Source organism: Simochromis diagramma, unplaced genomic scaffold, assembly GCF_900408965.1.
Source record: "Simochromis diagramma unplaced genomic scaffold, fSimDia1.1 OVJJ01000320.1, whole genome shotgun sequence".
Lineage (NCBI taxonomy): Eukaryota > Metazoa > Chordata > Actinopteri > Cichliformes > Cichlidae > Simochromis > Simochromis diagramma.
Window position 1 is genome coordinate 5,606,714 of NW_024386773.1, and position 26,501 is coordinate 5,633,214.

Consider the following 26,501-nt stretch of genomic DNA (forward strand, 5'->3'; position numbering starts at 1 on the left):
AAAAGGCCCAGCATCTTCCATCTTCCAAGTTAAATGCTAATTTTCTGTTTTCTGTAGGGTTTTTTTGTCATTCTTGTGCAAAATTTCTAAAAGACACATTTCTAAAAGGTTGTTGTGTGTACGTCTTGATGCATGCTCAATCATCCAGGTAATTAAATCTCCAAAAGTTGATTCTGTTCATCTGGACGTAGCGTTTTGTGGGAGAAACGTTTCATCACTCATCCAAGTGACTTCTTCAGTCTCAGCTGACTGCAGGTTTCCCCAATCTTATAAATTATTAAATCATTATGCAAATGTACTGTTCACATAAGCGCACATCCTGAGTGCGCTCAATGTAGGTGCGTAGCACACGCACTGGACAAAGAGAATGCATCCTCCTCTGCTCCTCAGATGCAAAAGGAGGGGAGTAAAAGCTCCACAACTGAACTCCATTGAGCTATAAGATGCAGGAATGATCTTGGGAAAATAGGCAGCATTTGGACGCAATACGACCTTGTGGCCATCAGGAGAGAACTGTGTGCAGGAGGGATGCACAGACAGCGCATGAAGGTCACCCACTCGCTTTGCTGAAGCCAAAGCGAGAAGTAATGCAGTCTTATATGAAAGAAATGTCATATCCACAGACTCATTGGGTTCAAACAGGGGGCTATAAACAGCCTCCAGCACCAAAGACAAGTCCCAAGCAGGGACACTGGACTTAAGCTTGGGTCTAAGCTGGCGAACCCCTTTTAGAAAACGTATGGCAAGGGGATGTGCACCTGGTGTCACCCCGTCAAAGCCAATATGACAAGCAGATATAGCTACTAAATAAACCTTAATTGTCAAAAATGAAAGGCCCTTATCCAGCAGCTCCTGCAGGAATGTCAAAACATCCACAATAGAGCACTGAAATGGGAGAGTGTGGCGGTCCTGGCACCATTGCTCGAAGGCTCGCCATTTGTAAGCACACAAGCCTCTAGTAGATGAGGCCCTAGCTTGTCGCTATCACACTAGGTGGCAAACCCTTAGCAATCAAGTTTAACCTCTCAGCAGGTAAGCATGAAGGCGCCACAGATCCGGGTGCGGATGAACCACTTCTCCTCCTGCCTAAGAGAGGAGGTCCCTGCAGAGAGGAAGCTGCCAAGGACTCGCTGCTAGCAGGCTGATTATCTCTGCATACCATGACCTTGTGGGCCACCAAGGGGCCACTAGAATCAGAGAGAAAGGGAATGCCGACGCACTCTCTCTAGAACTGGAGATATCATTTCCACTGGGGGAAATGCATACAGGAGCACGTCTGGCCATTGGTGCGCTAGCGCGTCCAAGCCCACAATGGTCTCCATAATCGACCATTGTGGTCGATTATGGAGAAGAACAGGGGGCAGTGAGTATTTTCCCTGGAAGCAAAAAGATCTGTTTGCCTCTTGCCAAATAGTTCCCGAATCTGAGCCACTATTAAAGGGTGTAACCTCCATTCTCTCACCAGAGGACCCCCCCCTGGAGAGAAGGTCCGGCCCCACACTGCACCATAACAGCAAAGAGCAAGACAGCTTCAACAGGGGAAGAGAGCGTGCTCCTCCCTGCCTGTTTATGTAAGACACCACTGTTGAATTGTCCGTCCTGACTAAGACATGCTGGCCCTCCAGGACTGGACGGAAATGTTTTAGAGCTAAGAACACTGCTAACAGCTTTAAGTGGTTGATGTGCAGCTCGCGCTTGGTTTCTGACCAGATCCCTCTCACTGATGCACTCTCGCACAGCGCTCCCCGCCCTCTTAGGGAAGCATCTGAGAGCCCTGATGCAGCAGCCCAAGCTCCCTCCAGGGACAGAGAGCTAGCATGCAAGACGCGGTTACCGGCAGCCTCCTGATCTGATGCACACAGGCGGTGAGAGAGAGTCCAGCGTTGAAACGCTCTCATTTTTAACAGTCCAAGTGGCATTACGGCGATCATAGATGCCATCCTGCCCAAGAAACGTAATATTGTCTGGAAAGCAGTCTGCGTCCCAGCTGAAACTGAGCGAGGCAACGATGAAACGTGGCCACTCTGTGCTCCGACAAACGTGCGCAGCTGGAAAGCGAGCATATTTCCAAAAACCCGCAAATCACGACGGCTTCTGAGTAGGCAGAGGAGAGGGTCAGTCCACTTGCAGCTTCTCAGCAGCACAGCGAAACAGGGAGAAAAGAGAGGTGTCATCGTGGCCGACCGGCGCAGCAGCCGCGGCATCTTGGACCGACAATGAGCTCTCCTGCTCATCCTCCGACAAACCATGGATGTCCAGGCCGATGTCCAGCACGTCATCGTCTTCCTGGGGAGCGCTGGCGGGCTTTAACCCAGGCTGAAGCCCGTCAGCACTCCTGCATGGTTCCGGCTCGTCATCGGCTAACCCGTCAACATATTCCATGTGGTCAGCCCAGCTAATTGCGGGGACATCGACCGGATAATCCTTGTCTTCGGACTCGGACGAAGCTGGGGCACCAGACTCGGAAAGGAGAGGGTCATGCCGTGCGACAGCCGAGCGTCCCAGCACTTTTTCCACAAACGTCACCCATCTTTCCAGGGTCAAGCGCCGGAGCTGGCGACAAAACGCACAGGCTTCGGGCTCCGTCAACACTCTCCTAGCGTGGACAATCCCCAGGCAGACAGGGCAGGCATCGTGCTGGTCGCTGTTGTGCAAAGAGAAACCGCATCCCTGAGAACAGGGGCGAACAGAAGATTTCTGCTTTGCTCGCTTCGGTTTGGAGTCCATTCCAAAACGCAAAGCAAAACGCTGCACAGGAAAACTTGAAATTATCGCTCCACGCGCAGCCTACGCACCAACTGCGCGGTGGAGGCTAACACCAACGGGGGCAGTTAAGCTAAGTTCAAGTCGGCAGACACTGGAGCTAACTAGCAGCAGCTAGCTAGCCCAACTCAGCAGAGGTGTTCTCAGCGAGGTGAAGAGCGTAAGAACTGAGGGATGACTGTGATGACAGCGGCTATATGTGCAGGCGGGGCCGTGCGCGTGTCATCACACGTCATCTGCCTTAAAGGCGTGAATAAAGGTTTCTTCAGCCAGGACATGCGAGGGCATGATATCCCATACTTATGTCTTGTACCGAGTTAATCGACTGAAAGGGAACACTGAGTTTCATTGTTTGTTTTTTTAAAAAAAAAAAAACATTTTAAGTTTGTTGTTTTTCATTTATAGGGTGCTTTCTGAAATTGTGTTGTGACTAATACATTTTTTCTGAGACATTGTCTTTCCTGAAATTTCCTGTGTTTATTCTTTTTGAGCTCTGTGCTCTTGGTTTTGTTATGTTTTAATAATGACTAAAGTGTATTTAGAAGATTGTATCCATAAAAACTGCGCATAAAGTAATTCTCATACTTATCATTAATCGTCCCTTCTACAGATTCTGCTAATTACTTTCAATCACCTGCCTCTGCCTGAATTGATGATGTAATACTCTCACAAGGATTATCAAACCACCTCATGTTTTTGATATTATCTTTTAATCTTCCATTCCAGTTTTAGTAGTTCCTCCTCACAAGACTTTGTAAGTTAAAAGTTGCTGAACACACATTTCCCTCTACCTTTTATTTTTCTGAAAAGATTGTAAATCTTATAAATCTCCTTCTCAGAAACATATGCACTGCCTGGGGGAATAAATCTGCTTTCTCTGTCTACAGTTCAAATATTTTAAATCCAAGAACAACAAATTTAAATCACACGTCTACACCTCTATCGTTCCCTCCTCTTCAGCTTCCACTGTACATCAAACAGCATCATGGGACACCAATAAATACAGTTCTGATCAAAAGTTTAAGACCACTTGAAAAATGGCAAAAAAAACCCTCATATTTTGCATGGTTGGATGTTAACGAGGCTCCAAGTACAGCTTTAACATGCAACAATAAGAAATGTGAGTGAGACAAAAAATGTTTGAGCGTGAAATTTATTGAAAACAACGCTTAAACTGAAACAGGCTGTTTTACAGCTGCTGAAGTTTAGGACCACATGCCTTTAAAACAACAAATCTGTGCAAAAGTGTGGATTCATTGTCATTTTCTATCAGGTAGTCACACTGTCATGATATTCAGATAACAAAGGCAAAAAACCTTTCCCTTTCTGAATGTGGTCGGGTTGTTGAACTGCATAAACACTATCTCTTGCAGCGCACCACTGCTGCTGAGGTGGGACGCAGTAAGACAGTCATTTGGAATTTCTTAAACAATCCTGAGGATTATGGACCAAAAAAGTCAAGTGGAAGACCCCAAAAAATTTCACCAGCATTGAGCCAGAGGAGCCAATTGGCTGTCCGTCAAGATACTGGACGATCCCCGATCCAAATTGAGACCGTTACTGGTGCCGACTGCAGCTCCATAACCATCAGACGGCATCTGAGATTGAAGGGCTTTAAAAACAAAACAAAAAAACATCTTCAAAGGTCTCGTCGCCTTGAACGTCACAGAACTGACCGTTTGGACTTTGCAAGAGAGCACCAAACATGGGACATTAAAAGGTGGAAGAAAGTTTTATTCTCTGCTGAGAAATTTTTTTTTACCTTGGTTGTCCTAATGGTTTCCAACGTTACTGGCATGACAAGCAGATCCCACCTGAGATGTTTTCTACACGCCACAGTGGAGGGTGCGCCATAATGTTCTGGGGTGTTTTTTCCTTCAGTGGAACAATGGAGCTTCAGGAGGTGCAGGGGCATCAAATGCCTACTGGCTATGTCCAGATGTTGCAGAGAGCATCCCTCAATCCTGAGGGCCCTTGTCTGTGTGGTAATGACTGGGTTTTCCAACAGGACAATGCTACAGTGAACAATGCCCGCAGGACAATGGACTTCTTCCAGGAGAATAACATCACTCTTTTGGACCATCCTGTGTGTTCCCCTGATCCCCCCCATTTTTAAGTGGTCTTAAATTTTTGATCAGGACTGTACTATAGTTTTGTCACAACCTCAACATTTGATGCACTGACCTAACAGGAACTGCCACAACAAGTATCAGCAGGTACCTCTTATCGCTTTTATCTAAAATATCATTGTAAAACCTTCACAGAATAAAGTGAATGGTCATGATAATGCAAGCAGCTGGTTAGAGCCCATCAACAGAGGCAGAGAAGGGGCAGAGGGAGTTCAGGTTCCCAGAAAATACACTGAAGAAATGCAGAGTCATTGAATAGGACATGGCCTGATTGGATGGAAGATCCAAAAACCCTCATCAATCCCCTAACAGCTAACTGAAATCTCAATCTTCCTTATAATTCTCATTAACTCACCAGCACAAAGTATGCCAGTGCTTCATTTTCAAAATCTGCATCCACAATCTGCTCAATGACCTATACTTTTTTGATTTTTCTTTTTAAAGCTCAACCTTCTTGCTAACAGCCACAGATAAATGTAGATCCTTTCAAAGAAAGCTAATAAGAAAAAAACAATTAGCTACATCAATGGACACCAACAATGTAAAAGTTCACTTTTACAAAACCCATGACCCATTTATTATCTCACTCTTATTGCCTGTTCTTATTGTCCTTATCTTCAACATTATGCTCCTCTGTTGTATGTTAATTTCCCCTTGGGGATAAATAAAGTCTTTCTGATTCTGATCTGACATATTGCTAATAATGTCTAAATACCAAAAAGCCATAGATGGAAAAAATTTTGCAAGTAAAGTCTTGCATGTAACCTGATCCAGTGGGTCTGGGATTTTTTTTCCGGTTCTAAATCAATTTGTCTCAGCAGGAGTTTCAACATATTTCCAATTGCCTGGTCTTTGTTCTTGACCTGTTACACCTTTTAAACTATAAGCTAGGGCTGCTCGATTATGGCAAAAATGATAATCACGATTATTTTCACTGAAATTGAGATCACGATTATTTGACGATATTTATTTAACCCTTTAAGACCTACTATAGAACCAAGTCCACCAGAGCTTATATTATTTTTTTTTTATATGCTGTGGAGCCATTTGTGGGAGCATTTCAAGTTGCTATACATCAATACAACTGTTATAGCCCATATTTTAATAATATGTATGCATTAAGTCCATAGTAATTACATAAATTGCAAAAAAGTGCAATAAACTACAAAAAAAATTGAAAATCGCTTTTGTTTTGTTTACATATATTTCTACTTGGAGAAATTTAAGAGGTTTATCCCTCAAAACTTTAAATATAATAAAGTTGCAAAAAATAGTTTCCCACCACAGGAAATTTATTTTGAGTGTCTTCATAGTTTTATTTTGGAGATACAGCAATTTTTATATACTGCAGGAAAAACAAAAAACAATCCTATGATGCAAATTTGCAAAGAAAACAGCATGTGCATCATTTCACTGTGGGAAGTGTTACGAACAGGTGATAGGAACGGCAAAGCGTGTTTCTGGAATATTATGTTTTTGTTCCTGCAAGCGCTTTTTATGCAATTTTTGCAAAGCTATATGTGGAACGAAACCGTGACCGAGGACAAGCTGATGGCATAAGATGTAAGTACAACTCCTCCGGTTTCATATGCAAAACAAATTATTGCGCTAGCTTACACGGTTCAGATTCTACAGGGATTTAAAAATAGTTACGCAAAACGGAGCGTGCTGCTCTGACCGGCTTTAAAGGGTTAACAATGACTTTTAAAAAATAATATAAAATAGTGTGCAACACCACTGAAGTTTGTTTTTTTTAAACTCTCTTTTCAACCAACGGCAGTCACTCTCCAAGTAACTTTTGCTTAGCTTTCCGAGCTTCCCTCGGGTCCTCTTAATCAGCGGTCTCCAACCTTTTTTGCGCCACGGACTGGTTTATGCCCGACAATATTTTCACGGACCGGCCTTTAAGGTGTCGCGGATAAATGAGGGAGGGGCTAATAATCGGCTCAGTCATTTTTAATGATCGTTGAAAGCCCAGATCGTAATCGTGATTAAAATTCGATTAATTGAGCAGCCCTACTATAAGCACAAGGTTATTACTGTTAATAAAATAAAAACCCAGGGTGCATAAAGAGAAATTATCCCCTACCTTCATTAATAAAGTTTCTTAAGTTCTGCAGATAATAATGAACGTTTTCATTAACAGGGCTTTTGTAATGTCCAGGCTGTACCCCAACTCAAGCCCTATCATTGATGAATAGTTGGCTGATTGGATACATTAAAAAAAATGGGTCCCAAAGAATCATTGGAAGTAATTTTGACCATAAATCAAATTCTGGCTCATCCCACCAGAACAATGAACAAATGCCAAGCTAATTCACATTATCAAAAACTAAAAAGTACACTTACCTACATCTTCACTACAATGACAACTAGAGTGATATGACAGCCATCACACAGCTGAAACTTATGTGAACTCAAACATGACAGGCTTTTTGGTCGGAATTACAGGGAATTCAGTATCGTTATCGTCTCAGAATTAAACAGATATAGATTTCTATTCATGACTTGTTGAGTGGTCCTCCCCTTTAGACCTCAGCCACACAGGTCTAAAGACTGGTCAGCAACCACCTGGGAACTTTCAGCTACTAGGGAAAAATGCGTAGTCCCTGACTGGTTGGTGAGTAGTTTCTGGAGGTTGCGGACTGTGAAATTGGTTGGATAAAAAGTGCTGCACCAAAAATCTCTATGTGATTGCTGTAGCTGCTAGCAGATTGCTGTGGTTACCCATAATTTGCATGAAAGATGCTGACTTGTGTCCAAAGACTCAGCATTTACTAATTTACCAGGGAAACCTGAAAAAGTGTAACGAAAATTAGATACAGAAAACATTCACCTTCAAAGTAAGTCTTTTAGCACTACAACCAACAGCAATCACTCGCCAACCATTTTTCCTAGCGACCATTAGTTGCTAGGGGGTCTAGGCCTCTGTGAATCAGGCATTAGCAAATTCCACAGCAACTAACAGGAACCACTTGCCAAACATTTGGGCAATACTAACCTTTTCCCCTAGCTCTTGGTGGTTGCCAGATAATTGCCAACCAGTCTTTAGGCCTCCGTCTCTGGGGCCATAGGTAATGAAAAGGGGATGACAAATAAATGACAAAGGTAGCTCTTTATCAAAATAAAGACAATGATTTAGCCAACCTGTCTGGAAAAAAAAAAACAATGTGAAAAATAACGCTGATGTATTTTGCTTTTCATGGTACCTCTTGTTTGTAACTGTATTTTTTCCAAAGTCTAGGCATCCAAATATGACCATGACTGACAATAATTCAATATATTAAAGAAGCTCATTCAGTGAGAGCTGTGCCCAAAGAGCACATCCTCTGATTTTTAGTGTATGGCAAACCTTTCCAACAAACCCAAACAAATAATGAGGCAAAGTCTCCACAAACTGCTGCAGACACTTTCAGTGATGAATCAAACGCTTCATGATCCCAAAATCACTGCAAAGAACTCTCAAAGGTTGGAGAAAATTGGATATTTAGGCTGTCATACCTCACTCAACACATATTTACTGTCCAAAAACATGCAGACATTCACACAAAACAGAAACATACACCAGCAACTCATTCAGAGCAGGGCCAAGGCAAAAGAGGCCAGTGAAATTAAAATATTTAGAGGCGAAGACTGAAAGGCCTGTTTGTTCATGTGAGAGAATCCCAGCAGTGATGCTCTCTGCAGGGAAAAGACTGACATGAAAAATGAGCAACAAGGACGACGAGCCAGTTGCTGTCTGGCTCTGGAGTGGAAAAATCTGGCCTATGATGAATGTGTGCGACAGAGTGCGTGTGTGAGATCAAGGGAAAAAAATTAGGCTGTGTGTAAATCTAACAGAGCATCACAGCAGTCAAAGTATAAAAGTAAAACCACTTAAACCTGATTTACAAAGTAATGAAAAACCATTATGTTCTGGATTTGTTTTTGGCTTACAAACATTTTAAAACATTTAATATTATTACGGTTATTTGATTCAGAGATTCAACGCAGTACGTGCAGAAACTTCAGCCGATTTTTTTGCTCAAGTAAGAGTATAAACACTTTGTTTTTATTTATATAGCAAATTTGATTACAACAGGAACGTTGACCAAAGCTGTACAGAAAAACAAAAGTAACTAGTACCAAATAATTTATAACATTAGTACCAGTACTTTAACATGAATCTCACCAATTCGTTAACTTTCCATCCAAACTACAGTTCAGTTAAGTTGCCTGGTTCTACAGATATTTTAAAAACTAATGAGTATTTAATCTAAAAGGATTAATAATTAATAGTAGTAATAGTCTACTAGCAAGTATGACTGTGAGCATTACAGGTACTTAAAAGCTTTCCTTTGCAAGTCAAGCAAGAAAAACAGGCAAGCAGCTGAAGCTAACTAACTTTGGTCCTAGCATTTTAGCCCAAAAACCCAATTACGACATGCAAAAGTCAATTGTGGACCACGTATGGAAGAAGGTTTGGAAATATGTACTGTATTATAGCAATAAAAGCCACAAAGTCTAAGTTTTTCTCCAAATTGGATAAGGGACTGATCTGAATGGGTGTTACAGGCCGAGCTACAATTACCTTGGGCCAAAGATGACGTGGCTTGTCCACAAACTAAACTAAGTATATTGGAGACCAGGAATAAAACTTTGTAAGATAAACTCCTACAGTTAGAGTCAAGCCCGGGTGCTTCCTGAGTGAGGTGTTCCAGATGTATCCTACCAGGGGGAGGCCTCAGTGGAGACCCAGGACAAGCTGGAGAGATTACATCTCTTAGCCTGGGAACGCCTCAGTGTTCCCCTGGATGAGCTACAGGAGCTTTCCCCATGACCTATGGCTGCTCGATTATGGCAAAAATGATAATCACGATTATTTTCACTGAAATTGAGATCTCGATTATTTGACGATATTTATTTAACCCTTTAAGACCTACTATAGAACCAAGTTCGCCAGAGCTTATATTATTTTTTTACATGTTGTAGTGCCATTTGTGGGAGCATTTCAAGTTGCTATACAACTGTTATAGCCCATATTTTAATAATATGTATGTATTAAGTCCATAGTAACTACATTAATTGCAAAAAAAGTGCAATAAACTACAAAAAAATTGAAAATCGTTTTTGGTTTTTTTTACATATATTTCTACTTGGAGAAATTTAAGAGGTTTATCCCTCAAAACTTTAAATACAAAAAAGTTGCAAAAAATAGTTTACAACAACAGGAAATTTATTTTGAGTGTCTTCATAGTTTTATTTTGGAGATACAGCAATTTTTATATACTGCAGGAAAAACAAAAAAACAATCCTATGATGCAAATTTGCAAAGAAAACAGCAGGTGCATCAAAATAAACTATTTCCAGCAGTGCAATTCGAGTTCTAAGCATCCCAGAAACTATTCAGAAAAGTCAAACATGACTTATAAAAACACCACTATAGGCTTTTAAGGCCTACAAGTAAAAAACTACATTTTCCGCGAAATGACGTCACTTCCGGTTTCGGCCAGGAAATGGCGGACATGCGATAGTTCGCGCTGACATCTGTTTCACTGTAGGAAGTGTTACGAACAGCTGATCGGATCGGCAAAGCGTGTTTCTGGAATATTATGTTTTTGTTCCTGCAAGCGCTTTTTATGCAATTTTTGCAAAGCTTTATGTGGAAGGAAACCGTGACCGAGGACAAGCTGATGGCATAAGAAGCAAGTACCACTCCTCTTGTTTCATATGCAAAACAAATTATTGCGCTAGCTTACACGGTTCAGGTTCTACAGGGATTTAAAAATAGTTACACAAAACGGAGCGTGCTGCTCTGACTGGCTTTAAAGGGTTAACAATAACAATGTATTGAATAATGATTTTAAAAAAATAATATAAAATAGTGTGCAACACCACTGAAGTTTTTTTTTACCTCTCTTTTCAACCAACGGCAGTCACTCTCCTCTCCAAATAACTTCTGCTTAGCTTTCCGAGCTTCCCTCGGGCCCTCTTAAATAGCGGTCTCCAACCTTTTTTGCGCCACGGACCGGTTTATGCCCGACAATATTTTCACGGACCGGCCTTTAAGGTGTCGCGGATAAATGAGGGAGGGGCTAATAATCGGCTCAGTCATTTTTAATGATCGTTGAAAGCCCAGATCGTAATCGTGATTAAAATTCGATTAATTGAGCAGCCCTACCATGACCCAACCTCAGATAAGCAGCAGAAAATCAGAATCAGAATACTTTATTAATCCCGAAGGAAATTAGGGGATGAATAGATGGATGGATGGATGGATGGATGGGTGGATGGGTGCATAAATCCCAAAGAGCACTAATGGTTTGGTTAGTTGATGAGCGATTTACAACAGTTGCTTTGTGTTCTAAACATAGGCATAGTCAGCACATTTCAATATCAGCTGGAAACACATGCTTTTCTTGGCATTAATATCAGCGAAATTAGAAATACACATGCAATGTTAAAATTAAACACCAAACCCCAGTTTGTGCAGGCGCAACGCATTTGTAAATCCGATCGTTAGAGACAAGATTACAATTGAACAACCACAGGGTTGTAAACCCGCTAACAGGAGTAGTCTTTTAGACCCCAGCTCTTTATTAGAAAATGAAGAGTAACGGTGTTTCATCTCCACATTGTTGTGGAGATAAAAGAAGGATACTATGACCCAAAAATAAAGTTAATAATGAAGTTCCTCAACCAAAAGTAAAAAATAAAGGCATACTGTGCTATCTGAAGAAGAAAGATATTTTATACTGAAGCTAGGAGTGAGATTTCAACCAGAATGGGTGGAGAAACTCATATTGGGTTCACCTGCACATGAATCAAATCTTTATGGTTCAGGCCATACAAACATACAAACAGCGTTTTCTGCTCGAGCTGGTGTACAGGACTTAACTGAAAAACTCAAGTTAGAAAATGGTGAAAGCTAAATAGAAAATGGTATGGTAAAAGAACGTCTGATTTGCATAGTGTGGGTAAATCAGTTTAATAAAGCAGCTAGGCACTGAAGGAGCAATAAAAACACTTAGGAGTTTACTTCTCCTTTTTTCAGCTGTGATATGCAAAAATACAGAAACGCAGTGGTAAGCACTTAAGGTGCTGGGTTTGAATCCACCATCTGGCTGAGGCCTTTCTATGTGGAGTTTGCAAGTTTGCACCATGTTTGTGTGGGTTCTCTAATAGTACTCCAGCATTCTCCCACAGTCCAAAGTCATATAGATAGTGGGGTTAGGTTAATTGACAAATGAGAATTTTGCACAGAGGTGGACATCTTTCTATTTTTATTAGCTAAATGTATGTGAAGATTATGTTACCAGAGGTGTGAGAGGCTACAAATACATTTTATACATCAGTTATTTCACAGAATGTGATACAGCATAATTTGCATAAATGTTTCATGTTGCCTAGCTTGCAAAAGCTTACTATACAGCACACATCTATTTCCTTTGGTTATTCTGAGGTGTTTTGTGCTCATGAAGAGGACATGAATACTGACCAGGTCTCTCTTATGACCTGCTATTCATGACAGTAAAGAATGATACAGTATCAATTCAAAAGAGTTTTCTCCACTAACTCAGATTTGATGCATGTGAAAAAACTTAAAAGACTAGCATGCACACCAATTCAGTATCTTAAACTGAAGTGCATGAAGTAACATCTCTAGGGGAAAAAATGCTAGTTTTTAGTTTATTTGTAATTAAGTTATACACAAAACTGCTTTAACAATTGTGATAAGGGTAAGCAGTGGCATAGCAAAGGCACAAGGATCGACAAGAGAGCAGAAATGAGAGAAACAGATAGAAAAATATAGAAGCAGGCAGTAATAGCCAGAATCACAGACACTGTTATTTTAGCCAGTAGCAATCTTAAAGCCAGAGCTTTTTGAAGACTAGTCCAATAAAAAGAGATTTTATCCAGATGGAGTCTACTGTTGAGGAGACAGTCATGTTCTCCTCATCACAATTAGCACAGAAGGAAGCACTCAAGACCACAATGCCCTATTAAACAGACATAATTACATTAACATGGGAACTTCCCAGAATTCCCCTGCCTCCAAAAACACATGAAAAATGCATTGACTTTAACCACAAGCAATATATGAGCAGATTAACTGTAACTGTAGGGATAAAGAAGAGTAGGCTACTGTATTGCTGGACATGTGTCTATGATTCATCAAAGGAAATAATCACAGAAGACAACTTACCATTTCTACAGGCCAAATACAGTCATGCACATCAAACTACTTTAAAGCCTTAAAGCCACAGCAAAATTAAAATACTGTAAACAAACAAGAATCTCCAGTAACTAAAGTAATATACTAAAAGCAATAAGTCTAGTGTGGTCTGGTCAGTCAAAACATAATTTTGTCCATATTAGCAATGCACTGAGTGTAAAATTTTGAGCAGCTGAAAATGACAATTTGGTCAACAGCTAATATTCATTTGTGCTTTTTTCTTCTGTTACGCTATTTTTTTTTCCTTTTTTTTTTTCACAATTTTTGTTATGCTGTTATGGAAACAAATCTTCGTGTTTTAAAATCTTTTAGCTTTGTATCATGCAATTTTCAAATGAGGAAGCTAAGACTGATATAGGCATGGTTCACATAAAGTTTGTTTATATAATTTTAAAATAAAAAAAATTGTGGTTAAATTGTTTCCATAAACTGCAAATACTAGATCATTTATTTTAATTAGGAATTATAAATCAGAATTTATTGGGAGGTAGTAAGGCTAGCTTTGTTTATATTATTGTTTTACTAAAACAATGGAATCACTTTCAGCATCTGACCACATGCCTCCTGAGCAGCTGTGTTCACACCGAACGCGATGGACGCGAATAGAGCGTCAGGTTTACATGTAAAGTCAGTGGAAAAGCGCGATGACACGCGATTGCGGGTCCCGCGAAAATTCGGAAGCAGATTTGCGTCAGTGTAGCGCGTCTGGCACGTTTGACTCGCGAATAAAACCACGCGCGTGAGTTTTTGTGTTGCATTTTGTGCATAAGCGCGTTTCGCGTCTACCGCTCGAGTTGGAAAAATCTGAACTCCAGCGTCAAATCGCGCCGCGACAACCAATCAGGAGCCTGGTGACGTGGCTGTGACCTAGGTCAAAGGGGCAGATCCAGCCAAAGCCCTTCATACTTCAATGGAGGGAAGGCTAATCAATGCTGTAGCAAACAACCCGGAGCTGTACGACACCAGCTGCTTTCTGTACCGAGACAGGAATAAAAAGGACCGAGCTTGGAGGAAGATATGTGAAGAGATCGGGCAACCTGGTAAGTTCATTCATTTCTCTTTTGAAAGTTTTCACTGACCCGGGGAAGCCGCACAAAAGCTAGCAAGCCACCGCTATTTTCCCACTGACGTACAAATACCGTTCTGCTTTTATGCATGTTGTCATTTAGGAATATATTTTATTGTTTATTAATAAACAGCACACAGTGGTCCCGCTCATCCGTCACTGCTTTGCTTTTTCGCTGATTTTTTATTGCACAGTACAGCATTGCATTCTGCAGCCTGATTGACAAATCTGCTCCGTGTCGTGTCTCCTGCGCTTGCCAAATTTATCACGTTTGGTTTTGATAACCATCACGTCCAATAGAAAAAACAGCACAAAAACACCCATAACTATCACCCTCATTCGGAAATAGACACCTGGAAAAAGGCGCACGAAAGTGGCAGGCAGATGAAGACAAAACGCGGCATAATAATACTTTTACGTTTTGCAATCTACAAAGGTTTGCACTTTGAGAATCAATTGTGAGAACTGTGACCAATGTTCATGTGTGTGGGGAAAAAGTGTATAAAGTGCGTGGCGAGGGGCTAGTTATTCTGAGAACCCCTGCTGCAATAAATGAGGGACCACTGTCTACTCTATGATTATTATATTCAACCTGTTAACATTTAATACTGTATTGATAGAACCAACTGATTCTGCAGCAGAGCATCCCCTGTTGCTTCTCCTGGCTCCCCAGTCCCTGAGCTCCTGCTGCTGCACCACAGGTATGTAATTGTAGCATCAGATGTACAGCAAGCACTGATAGCTTTTTACTCGGTGGGATTCCCTTGTGATCACCTTTACTAAATGTCTACAACCAATCTGATTATATCCTGTTTGTTTTTTTTCAATGTTGAAATTAAAATCTAGTAGCAGCCTTCTCATTTCTTTGTGTTTTGTGCTGTTTTACAGGCCCACAGAGGAGGACAGCTCCGAGGCAGATGAGGGACGGGTCCCAGGACGTTCCATCGGCGGTGGAGCTGGCCATCCTGGAGTCCCTGAAGAGGCCACACCAGTCTCCCATGGAGCATTTCCTCCTCAGTCTTGTTCCTGCTCTGGAGAGCAGCTGGGTCCTTTTTATTCCTGTCTCTCTGTAAATACTTATATTTTATATATTTATGTTTAATGTATTTCTGTGTGAGAATTTTAATATTATTTCAAATAAATTTTTATAATGACTAATGTCTCAGTTCTACTACACAGCAAATGTTGGCACACGACTTGACACATGTAGAATTTATTTCATATTATACTAATGACAAAATATACTAATACAGTGGGATGCAAAAGTTTGGGCAACATTGTTAATAGCCATCATTTTCCTGTATAAATCGTTGTTACAATAAAAAATGTCAGCTAAATATATCATATAGGAGACACACACAGTGATATTTGAGAAGTGAAAAGAAGTTCACTGGATTTACAGAAAGTGTGCAATAATTGTTTAAACAAAATCAAGCAGGTGCATAAATTTGGGCACCACAAAAAAAGAAATGGAATAAATATTTAGTGTATATCAATGTGTGTGTCTCCTATATGATATATGGGGTTCCTTTGGGCGTGCTTCCCATCCAGAGCTCCACAGCACAGAGGGAAGTTCCAGCGCTCCTGGAATCCCTCTGTGATGGACCGCCAGTCTTCAGTTGAAGGCACAGCCATGAAATCATCCACTAGACAGTCCCAGATGGCCGTCGCTACCTGGGGGATGATCTGGCTCACCGTGGACACACCAACTCGAAAACTGAACGCGATGGTCCTGAAGGAGTCCCCAGTGGCAAGGAACCTGGACAAAATTGTTTAAAATGAGTATTATGTGTACTGCAGTTACAAAATACATTATTCAAATTACAAAATTACAAATTACAAAACATAAATCTTACATAAAACATTTTGTAATTATAAGGATAATTACATGATATATATTAGATATAATCTAAAACAGTCTGCGGTGATTATATACAAATATTCAACTATCCCAGAATTAAACCAGGTCTAAATAAAAAGGAGTGAGTATCACTACAAAGGTTAACTCAGTGGTCCTAATGCTACAGTTTCATATCAGCAAACACCGAGCGCATACATTGATATGACAACACAGCCATGCTATCATTGCAAACACTGATAACAGCATAAATCGAATTAAATCGGGACTTGATGAGACCTTCTGAGTATCACTAGAAATATTATAAACAGTCGTCTCCATACCACAGTTTGCTATCAGTAAACACCGAGAGCATTCACTGTTAGCATAGCACATCCATGTTAGCAGTGTATAAATGGATGGTTTAGCATATATTAGCACAGGTATCAATAAAGGACTACCGTATTAAATACTTTTACTAACCTCAGGCAGATGGACAGGCGCTCTGCAGGTGGGATTGAGCGCCTGTAATTGGTGTCTAGGCGGGCGATTCTGGGACCGACCCGGGAAAGCAGGTCCTCAAACTGGCTGAGTAAAAGACGGTGATATCGCTGGAATCGGCCGTCATCCAGGCTCAGCTCCTGGAGCAAATGGTGAAACTCACCAAACTGCTCACGCCTCTGGAGGACCTGATGGACCCAGGTACGGCGAGGACGTCTTTTACGCCGCTGCTCTGCTCTCCACAGTACATAGAGAAGGGAGACTCTCTCTTCAAGCGCTAGCTCGACAGCTGCCATCTTGCGAAGATACCGTCTGGCACAACTTCCTCCCACATTTCCGGTTCACTTTGACGCGCGATGGATTTTTCTTGGACACGCGTTGAGGCGCAAATGTGCACGCGTCAAATTAGGGGCATTTGGGGCGTTTTTGTTCGCGTCCATCGTGTTTGGTGTGAACACACCGTAAGATGAGACATTTCAAATAAGTCCAACTGGGAGTCTTGGGGGGAGGTTGTGTCTCTTGGCCAACTTGGGATGACTCAGATGTCCTGGTTTCTCACTTCCAGCTCCAAGAACCAGTTCCAAGAACTCGGTTTCATTAGGACAACCATATTTTAATCAGTATTTTAGGTGGGTGAAAATTATGATCATACTTGGTCAGCAAATGAAGACTAACTGCAGGGTGAATATGTTTCTAAAGCATTTTGGCCTGCAAGAACATTAGCACATTTTCAACAGCTGATGGATGCTACCTTAAAAAACAAAAAACAAAAAACACAAACACGTCAATGATGAGCTTCTTCTGATGTGCCTCTCAGCACAATTCAGGCCACACGTGTTTGTAACTAAGTCATATCTTACTGATAAAGATGGTTCTAAGCCTGAGGACAAATGAGGTGATTTACGTCTGAATAGCTAAACACCAAGGGGCCACCAGCGTAACCAACAATTTCATCGTGAAGTACATGCATTATGTCTTTAAACAAATTAAAAGAGAGCACAGATCACTTTTGAGTTATTGCTAAACTTTCCATTAGTTTCTGTCTGGGAGAAGGAAAATTCAAGGAATGCTGGGATAACAAACCCATTAGTCATCAGAGAACAGGGAACATCTATCCAATACCACTGCACACTGGAACCCACTGAGTCAGTAATACTCTCCATATGCCTCATACTGGTTTAATCCAAACCATTATGTCCCAGCTGACAGTTTAATTAGAGTTGCCTGTTGTCCAGTACCAATAGAATTCTATCATGAAGACAATATCACTGCTGACACAAAACAGTATGAAGAAAAGAAGATTTTTATCAGAAAAAACAAATGAACCTAACTTGCCAAAATGTCTCCATAGAGACAGTAAGACATTGCCACCTGTGGAGTAAAATGGCAAGAAGGGACAGTGGGACACAGGACAAAGCTGAAGGAGAACTGCCGGGACTGTTGAAGTGGGAGAGGACGAAAGAGTGAGAGGACAACAGACGACAGAGAGGAGTGGTGAGAACACAGAGGAATGCTGTTATTTAATGTGGGAAATCAAAATTTGGGTTAGCAAACCTGGGGAAAAGAAAACTGACTGCTTAGAGTTGGAAAATTGAGAAGGAGTCTGGATATATGCAAATATAAAAAACATATACATCATATACAAAATCACACACACAAGAAGAACATGCATTAACCATACTAACACTCCAAACACAAAATAACTCATGAAGATTAGACATTTTAAGCGTGAGTCTGTTTATCATCTTGTCCAAGTCACCTCGTGTGATGCAAAGACCAGTGGAAACTCATAGCACAGTTATCTTTCATCAGTGTTAAAATAGTGTCAAGTTAGCAGACACTTGTTATCAAATGCTTGTGGAGGTTGGATGGAGGGACTTTGGCACTGGAGAGCGTGGCTGAGACTCCCATCACCCTTTGGAACACAAACTTGGAGTAATTAGGACCCTACACCACCGGGCAGAACATGTTCCCTCTAAGCCTGAAGGAAAAAAGAAGGAACACACACATGTAAAGGAAGCACTCAAAACGTGCGGCTATCCTAAATGGGCATTCTTAAAGTCAGCAAAGAGGCAGAGAAAAGAAGACCAGACACCAGCGAGGGAGGATAAGAAGGACAGACGCAACAACATTGTCATCCCCTATGTAGCCGGTGTATCAGAGAAACTCAGGAGAGTTTTCTCCAAGCATGACATCCCAGTGTATTTCAGACCCAGCAACACGCTCAGACAGAAACTGGTTCACCCGAAAGACAAAACGCCAAGACACAAACTTAACAATGTGGTGTATGCTGTACAGTGCAGCAAGGAATGCTCAAACCTCTACATTGGAGAGACCAAACAGCCACTTCACAAGCGCATGGCCCAACATAGAAGAGCCACCTCCACAGGACAAGACTCAGCAGTCCATCTGCATCTTAAGGATAAAGGACACTCTTTCGAGGATGCCAATGTTCACATTTTGGACAGAGAGGACAGATGGTTTGAAAGAGGAGTGAAAGAAGCCATCTATGTCCACTGTGAGCGACCATCTTTGAACAGAGGCGGGGGTTTACGACACCAACTCTCTGCCATCTATAATCCAGTTTTGAGATCCCTTCCCAGACGCCTTAACGCCCACTCACATCCTGGGCCATCTGACCTCAGGAATTCGCATGATAAGGTGGGGCCAGGTTTCACAATGAACACACCCGAAACTCTGGCTGATTTGGACCCACGCCCAGTTTCACACCTTGGCTCAGGCGACTAGAGGATCATCAGGGGGTCCTTTTGTCCCTCTGTGGGGGGTTACACCCACTAGGTTTATATCTGGGACTCTCCACCATTTGACCTTAGAACTGAAGAAGCTTCTCGGATGAGAGGTGAAACGTCTTCAAGCAACTTAAAGAAGTCCAGACGCTTTTCTTTGCAAGCTCCTTTGACCCCAGGATATGTTACAACTAACCCAGACTATGGGGTTAATTGTAACATTTCACTCTTCGTGTTTGAGACCATACCATGCAATGGGTAATTGTGCTGCAGAGAAAATAGCTGCACTATTTAATAGCAGAGACATGTAAATACTTGCCATTACATTTTGAATCCACTACCTTAAAAGAGCTTCAATTTACAGACAGAAATGTCAAAAATGTTACAACTATCCCCGGTCTCCCCTACTTCATACATGTTTTGCTCATTACAGACTTTGTGGATTTTAACTATACTATCTCCCCATGCTGTTAATGCAAATTCTGCATGCAGTTAAGCAACTTCTTCATATATGTCCATTCCATGTTTTGGAGAGGCAAAGTGTGAAATGGACACAGTGGACATGCGTGTCTATTACACATTTTGTCATGATACTGGGTTGCTATAAGGCCATTTCCAGACAATTTGAAATCCATCATTCTACAGTGTGAAAGGCTACTCACAAGTGGAAAACATTCAACACAGTTGCCATTCTTATCAGGAGAGGATTGTATAAGTATAGGATATTTGGAAGAGTTGCCAGGAAAATATTTTTTCCTCTGAAAAGGAAAAGGGCTTAGGTTTATATCTGAACAAACCACTCGCAGAATGGTGTATTTGAACAGGACCAGGTGGGAAATGTTTGGCCATAATGCACAGTGTCCTTTTTAGCAAGAATGAAAGACAGAATATCAGCACATTACATCCACAGGACCTGGGAAGCTTGCAGTCATTAAGTTAGCCACAAATTTCTCTGCATACCAAAGTATTCTCAAACCACTGATAAGGCCATCTGTCCAAGAGCTGAACCTTGGTCCAAATTGAGTTCTGATCCAAAGCACACCAGCAACTCTACAACTGAACTGCTTAAGAAAGAAAAGAGTAAAGGTGTTTCAAAGTCTAGACCTCAACCCAATTGACATGATGTGTCAGGACCTTAAAAGAGCTCTGTTGAAACAGCTCTGCAAAGAAGAGTAGGCAGAATTCCTCCACAGTGACGTGAGAGACTAATAAATTTATACAGAACATGATTGCTTCAAGTTATTATTGCTAAAGGTTGTTCAACATGCATCAGACACTGCTTCTGTATTTTAGCATAGATTTTGTATTTCAATTTTTTTCTTATATTTTTTTTATTATCAATATTTAGTATAAAACTCATTTTCTTAAATCTACTTATTTTAAATTTATTTAATTTCAAAGACTTAGCTTAACGCTTACAAACGGTATATTACATATTTTAATAACACAGGTTATGGTTTAGTATTTTCATCAAAATTTTCCATCCCCTCAATGCCAAATACCTTGTACCATATACCTTGGAAATAAGTAGTAGTGGCATGAAGGATATCTGACATTTACATGAAAAGTAGGATGCTTAGTAAATTAAACAGCAAGCAGTTTGATACTGTTATTGTGGCACCCCTGTGAGGGAATGACCACATTAATATTATTTTGTGTAAAACACTCATGTAACGGGACATTTTTCATTGCTATATGTATTTATTTTCAGTTTCTTTAAGAGGATAGAAAATCCATGTAACAGGGATTCATTTTATGTTAGAAAGCAGTGAGGGCGGAACTTTGGTGCTTGCTCCGGGGTTTCGGGGTGCAGTAAGTGGAGCCCATCTTCCGCTGCTTCCTCAGACACGTTCTGGAGGAAAGCAGAGACGCATCGTGTCTTCCTTACTCTGCTCTTCACCTGCTTTTACAGGTAACATATTTGTCATCGTGGTCTTCATCCTTGGGACCCGTAACAAATCTTGGGGGCTCGTCCGGGATCGGCACCACCTTGCGGTCGGGGCTGATCCATAAATGACATCTGGGACCAGGACGCGAGCTGATGCTGGCTGAGCGAGCTGAGAGTTGGAGCCGAGACTGATCCATCGTCGTGCTGAGTGGCCCATTGAGAGGGACAGATAGTGAGGATGTAGATTCACCTGTTACACAGACACTTACACAAACTCTGCAACCAGCTCACCCCTCAAGTGGCATGGGTGATAGTCCTACACAGCCTGTTCCGGTGACCACGATAGCTAACATGGTTAACCGGCCGCCAGTTGCAGGTACAACTAGTCTGACTGGCCTAGCCAGCTCTATCTCTGATATCACTAACACTGAGCTGCAGGAGATGCTAAATAGCTATGAGGCGCTTGGTAAAAAACTGAGACAAAGTGTAATGGTCCCCACTGAACAGTCACCTCGACAGCCAACAGGTTTGCTAGTTCAAGCTAACCTAACACAGACCGACCCATTTCAACCCAACCCACCCGGGCAGCCAAGGGCCCAGCCCACTCGTGAGGGGATGATCTCTCTGAGAGACCTCTCTTATCTCCAGAGAAGAGAATTTAGAGTACAAGGGGGTCAAGTTGGTGACCATTCATCCGACATTAGCTACAACAACATTTGCAAACAGATGGATGAGGGGATTAGAGAAGGCTTCCCTGACACAGAGATAGTTCGTGGAGTGCTCAGGATAATAAAGCCTGGAACTTTTAAAGATATGCTAATCAATAAAGATGATTTGACTGTACTTGAACTGAAGGGGTTCCTCCAGGCCCACCTGAGAGAGAAAAATAGTACAGAACTCTTTCAGGAATTAATGTGTGCCAGACAAGACGAGAGTGAGACACTACAGCAGTTTCTGTACCGGGTGATAGGGTTGAAGCAGTGGGTCCTCTTCACATCCAAAATGTCTGATGCAGGCATAAAGTACAGTCCAGCTACTGTTCAGGATGTTTTCTTGCACTCGGTCTACCAGGGGCTTGGGTATAAGCACAGTGACATTAGGCGAGAGTTAAAACCTCTGTTGTCAAGCGGAGAGGTGAGTGATGAAACAATCTTGCGCCACATAATGAGAATCACTAGTGAGGAAAGTGAGAGGCAAAAGAGAATAGGCTCGGCCCGTCGACAGAACACAACTAACGCACATAGTGCTCAGTCTGAGCTCAACACCATCCAGGAACGTAGTAAGCAAGACCGACCAGTTAACACAACCAAGACTGACCCGATTAAAGAACTCACAGCTAAAGTTAATGAGCTCGCTGGGCTGGTGGAGGCAATGAGACAACAGACTCTAGCACGAGCCTCAGACCTAGCGAACCCATACTCACAAAACAGGTCAAGAAACAGAAAAGACAAAACCTTTGGGTGTTGTTGAAATCTCCCAATTCTTTGAATCTTTGGGCTGAAGGAAGGACAATTCTCGGTGTATTTATGCTCAATCAACAATCATTTATTTCCATACAATTCAACACTTAAGAGCATAAGGACCATCATGATGGGGAGACATGCCTGAAGAGGGTCACAGCAAGTCTCAAAATGGTGACGGGTTGCTCAGCTTTTTAAAGTCTCTAGTGGCCCCCACCTAGTCGTAAAAGACCAAACATTAACATTCTTTCTCTCTTACGGCGCCTAAGTTATGACCTCGGCAGTTGTTTCTCTGCTTTCTGTAAGGTGGGGGTGTGGAATGTGGTCTGTCTATCTCCCCTGTCTTAGACAGAGAGTCTCCTGCTTACAACCTTCTCTTCATGATTCAACAATTAAGCATGTAATACATTCACAGCAGATCAAGGATACAGAGTGATGCACACTTATCTAATAAACTAATATGTGAATATGTTCTGTTAACTCAAAAGTATAATGAGAACTAAACTACATACAGATCACACACTCTATATTAAAGGGTATAATATGATCTACAGCAGTATCATACTTCAACTACTTTGATTACAGATATAAGGTAACATATGATAACAGAATAATATCACAATTCCCCCTTTGATCTCTTTTCTTCAAAGAGATCACTTACAACATACACTCCAGCATTGCAAGGTCCAGTTCTTCTTGGTCCTGAGGCCCTCTGTCCCCCTTTAACGGGTGGACCATATGTGGGATGACCTCTGTGTTCACGCAGTTCAGATGCAAGCAAAGTTAGATTTACAACCAATAACAGCAGTTACAGATGACTCTCCCATCACTCCCCAATTCTCCCACAACTTTATTTTGGTGCTCCAGTTTTCCACCCCCTTTTTAATGCCCCCTTATACCTTTCAAATGTACTTAGACTAGAACCTCTGTCTAAGGAGCTTTTAACCTTTATTTTTATTGCTGCAGCTACCAGTGTCTTCCAGTTGGGTGATTCTCAGCTTCTTTCTTCGACCTCCGGGGTTAGACCACCCTTTGGTCATTGCACAGTTCTGGGGATTATTCTGCCCCGATTTCAAACAAGGATCTGTGTGTTTTGGGGTCACCGCCGTGTCCCCCTTTTTGCCAAGAGCCTCTTGAACCTCGTTGGTCTGGTGTTCCTGGTTTTCGCCAACCCCTTCATGGTTATTGCTGTGTTTGTGGGATCCATCTTCTCCAGGAGCCCAAACGCCATGACACTTGACCCCAGTTGCTGTCTCGGCAGTCCCTACATCTGTCTCTGCTGTGAAGGGTCCTCACATCTCCGTGTCCCCGTCTGGTGTCTGTTCCTTTCTCTGCAAGAGACAGAAAACCAAAACACCTCTCTCCCTAGCCTTGATAATCTAATATTGTTATCCATTGTTCTTCTAATGATTCAAATTTTGGTTTTAAAATATCATGTTCAGGACTCTCTGTCCCAGGGACTTATTCTAATCATGATCTATGTGTGTGTAAAAGAAATCAAAAATTAATGAACCATTTCTAAGTCTAACACCTTATATGCTTAAGTTTTGCCATACCTAAATTATTAAACACACAAATAAAGTCATCAGATGTTCATAAAACCATTGTTTGATGTTCGGACTCAACTTCCCCCTTTTTGACACACTCCCATGTGTCAATTCATTGGAGCTAGACAATTAAAAGAGAAGGTTAGTGACATCATATCTCAGAAAGTATCAGAAATTCTTCTCTCGAGTACCGTTGCTCCAGCCTTGTCATCCCAGAGGATCCTCAATCCCGACAATTTCCCTTCTCCTCATGTAATGAAGTCTGTCATCCTTCCATGCCCTGGTAACTGGTCCATCCAGAGCTGTAACATTATGAAATGTACATACAACAAGCCAAACCACACCTTGGTCACACCAACCCTTTTCTGCCCTGAAGATGTCCAGTCTGGACCAGGGTTGTAATAGTTTTGCAATTTTCATTAGTTTTTATTTAGCTTCGACTTCAGATTTTCAATTTTATATCAGTTTTAATCAGTTTTTACCAATTGTTTGCTAGTTTAGTTTAGTTTTGATTAGTTTCAGTTATAGTTTTAGTTGTGTCTGCAATGATTAAGTGTAGCAAAATCCCAGTCCCATCATATCAGTCATGCTCTTGTGCTTATCCTTGGGTATTGTGACTATTAACTCTTGCAGCACCGGGTGCTCCTAATTTTGGTTCAAGTGAATTTATAAACTTTGTGAAGGGAATTGACTCCTCTGCACACTGGAATAAACATAATCAACATGATCCACATTTTACTGCGTGTTATTTCACCATCTTATTGATTCAAATGCTCCATCCTTATGTGGTTTGCGACATTATGTTTATCCACTCTGTCTCTAAATGTTTGAAGAATTTTCAAGTTTGGGGTCAAATTTTAAGAATTTGACCATAAGTGAAAGTTATGGTGTCATCACCCCCTTCGGGGCTTACCTTTCCCAGTTTTGATGATATTCCTCCCTATTCTTTGCAAATACCCCCTGTTGGTGGCGAGAAACTGTTGGTGTGGTCAAGTGGGTGCTATAGAAACAAAAGCTCAGGACAGAACAGTTATCAGTCATGTACTTCATACAAATTTTGCATATGTTTTATTTCATATTGATCCTCTGAGTGTAATGGTACATTTTAATTTGAATTTATCCAAACTAAACACAATAGGTTTTTCTTTCTCTACTTTGCTCTTGTTCTTTTGCAGTCCCACATCCTATCACATGTCCCTGTCGATTATATTCTATTTTTAATACTTACTATTTCAAGTGAGAACCTAAATCACGTGGCCCAATGTTTATTATTGCATATCTCTATTCTGAATGTGGCCAGTCATTCATAGGTATTGTTAAAGTTTTGGCGATTTTCCTCTATAAAATTTAATTGACTTTTTTACAGTGGCCTGCTATGGTTAATAGTAACATATTCCAGTCATGAGTGATATCAATAGTTTTTCTCCACTGTAGCATTTGGCATTCCCAATAATGTCACATGATACCTTAATCAAAACACAGCTAATATAGCACAGTTTTCTTAATGCAAACATCAGTAACTCAGACTCAGCAACCAAAGTGTTAAGTCTGCAGTCCATACTTATGTGAAGCTACAGTCTCCTCCTCCAGTCTCTCTTATCCTCCTGCTCCTGCAAAAACAAAACAAAGCGAAGCATCCACCCTTCTCTTGCCGGCTGGGTGAATTGTTTATTGGCATTTACTAATCCTAAAGTTGGTGCAGTCTTTGTCTCAGTCTCAAGTCAGTTAAAACTTTTAGTCATCATGCATCACAGTCGCATACAACCTGCGCATATTTCATCCACAAAACATTCATACGAAGATGTTGGCTGATAAATGTGGGGGGAGTATTCCGGCGGGGAGCGAAACCGGTAGGGGGGGGGGTTCGAGCCTCCAGGGCGGGCAGCGGAAGGAAATGGAGCGGGTCAATCAATTGGTGTAAAAGGGGAAAACAAATGTCTGACATTTGTATTCATAATAAAAGAGGTAGTAGTGTTCTGGTAGTTGACGGGGATGAATTTTTTAACCGCTGCAATGCCTTTTTAACCCGGGGGCGCGTCTGGACTCTTCATATGATGTCAGGGATATGTTTGTGGTCAGTGCAGGTTCAAACCATATTCAGTGATTTTGTTAACAAAACAAAATAAAAAAAAAAAAACAATCAGACGTAAGGAAAAACTTCTTGTGTTATAATAGACAAAAAAAAAAAAAGACTTCAGTGGCTCATGATACTAGATTAATTTGTCTGAAAATTTATACTTTAATAAATCTCTAATACAAAATCAATTTCTTAAATAAAAAAAAAACAAAATAAAATAAGATTATAATTAAGGAATTTTTCTAACTAACTCTTCTCATCTCTCATTTCT

General features: G+C 41.3%; 2 protein-coding genes across 6 annotated transcripts in view; both read right to left on the bottom strand.

The window, feature by feature from the left end:
* Nucleotides 1-26,501, bottom strand: part of LOC120716976 (centromere protein P) — a 142,350-nt gene that overhangs the window by 51,827 nt on the left and 64,022 nt on the right. The window lies entirely within an intron of this gene.
* LOC120716967 lies at nucleotides 209-9,810 on the bottom strand. The gene is made up of 2 exons (XM_040004727.1): nucleotides 6,913-9,810; nucleotides 209-5,779 (listed from the first exon to the last, which is right to left on the bottom strand). Exon 2 carries the CDS (start codon nucleotides 2,277-2,279, stop codon nucleotides 1,194-1,196), a length of 1,086 nt encoding a protein of 361 aa, XP_039860661.1. The 5' UTR covers nucleotides 2,280-5,779; nucleotides 6,913-9,810; the 3' UTR covers nucleotides 209-1,193.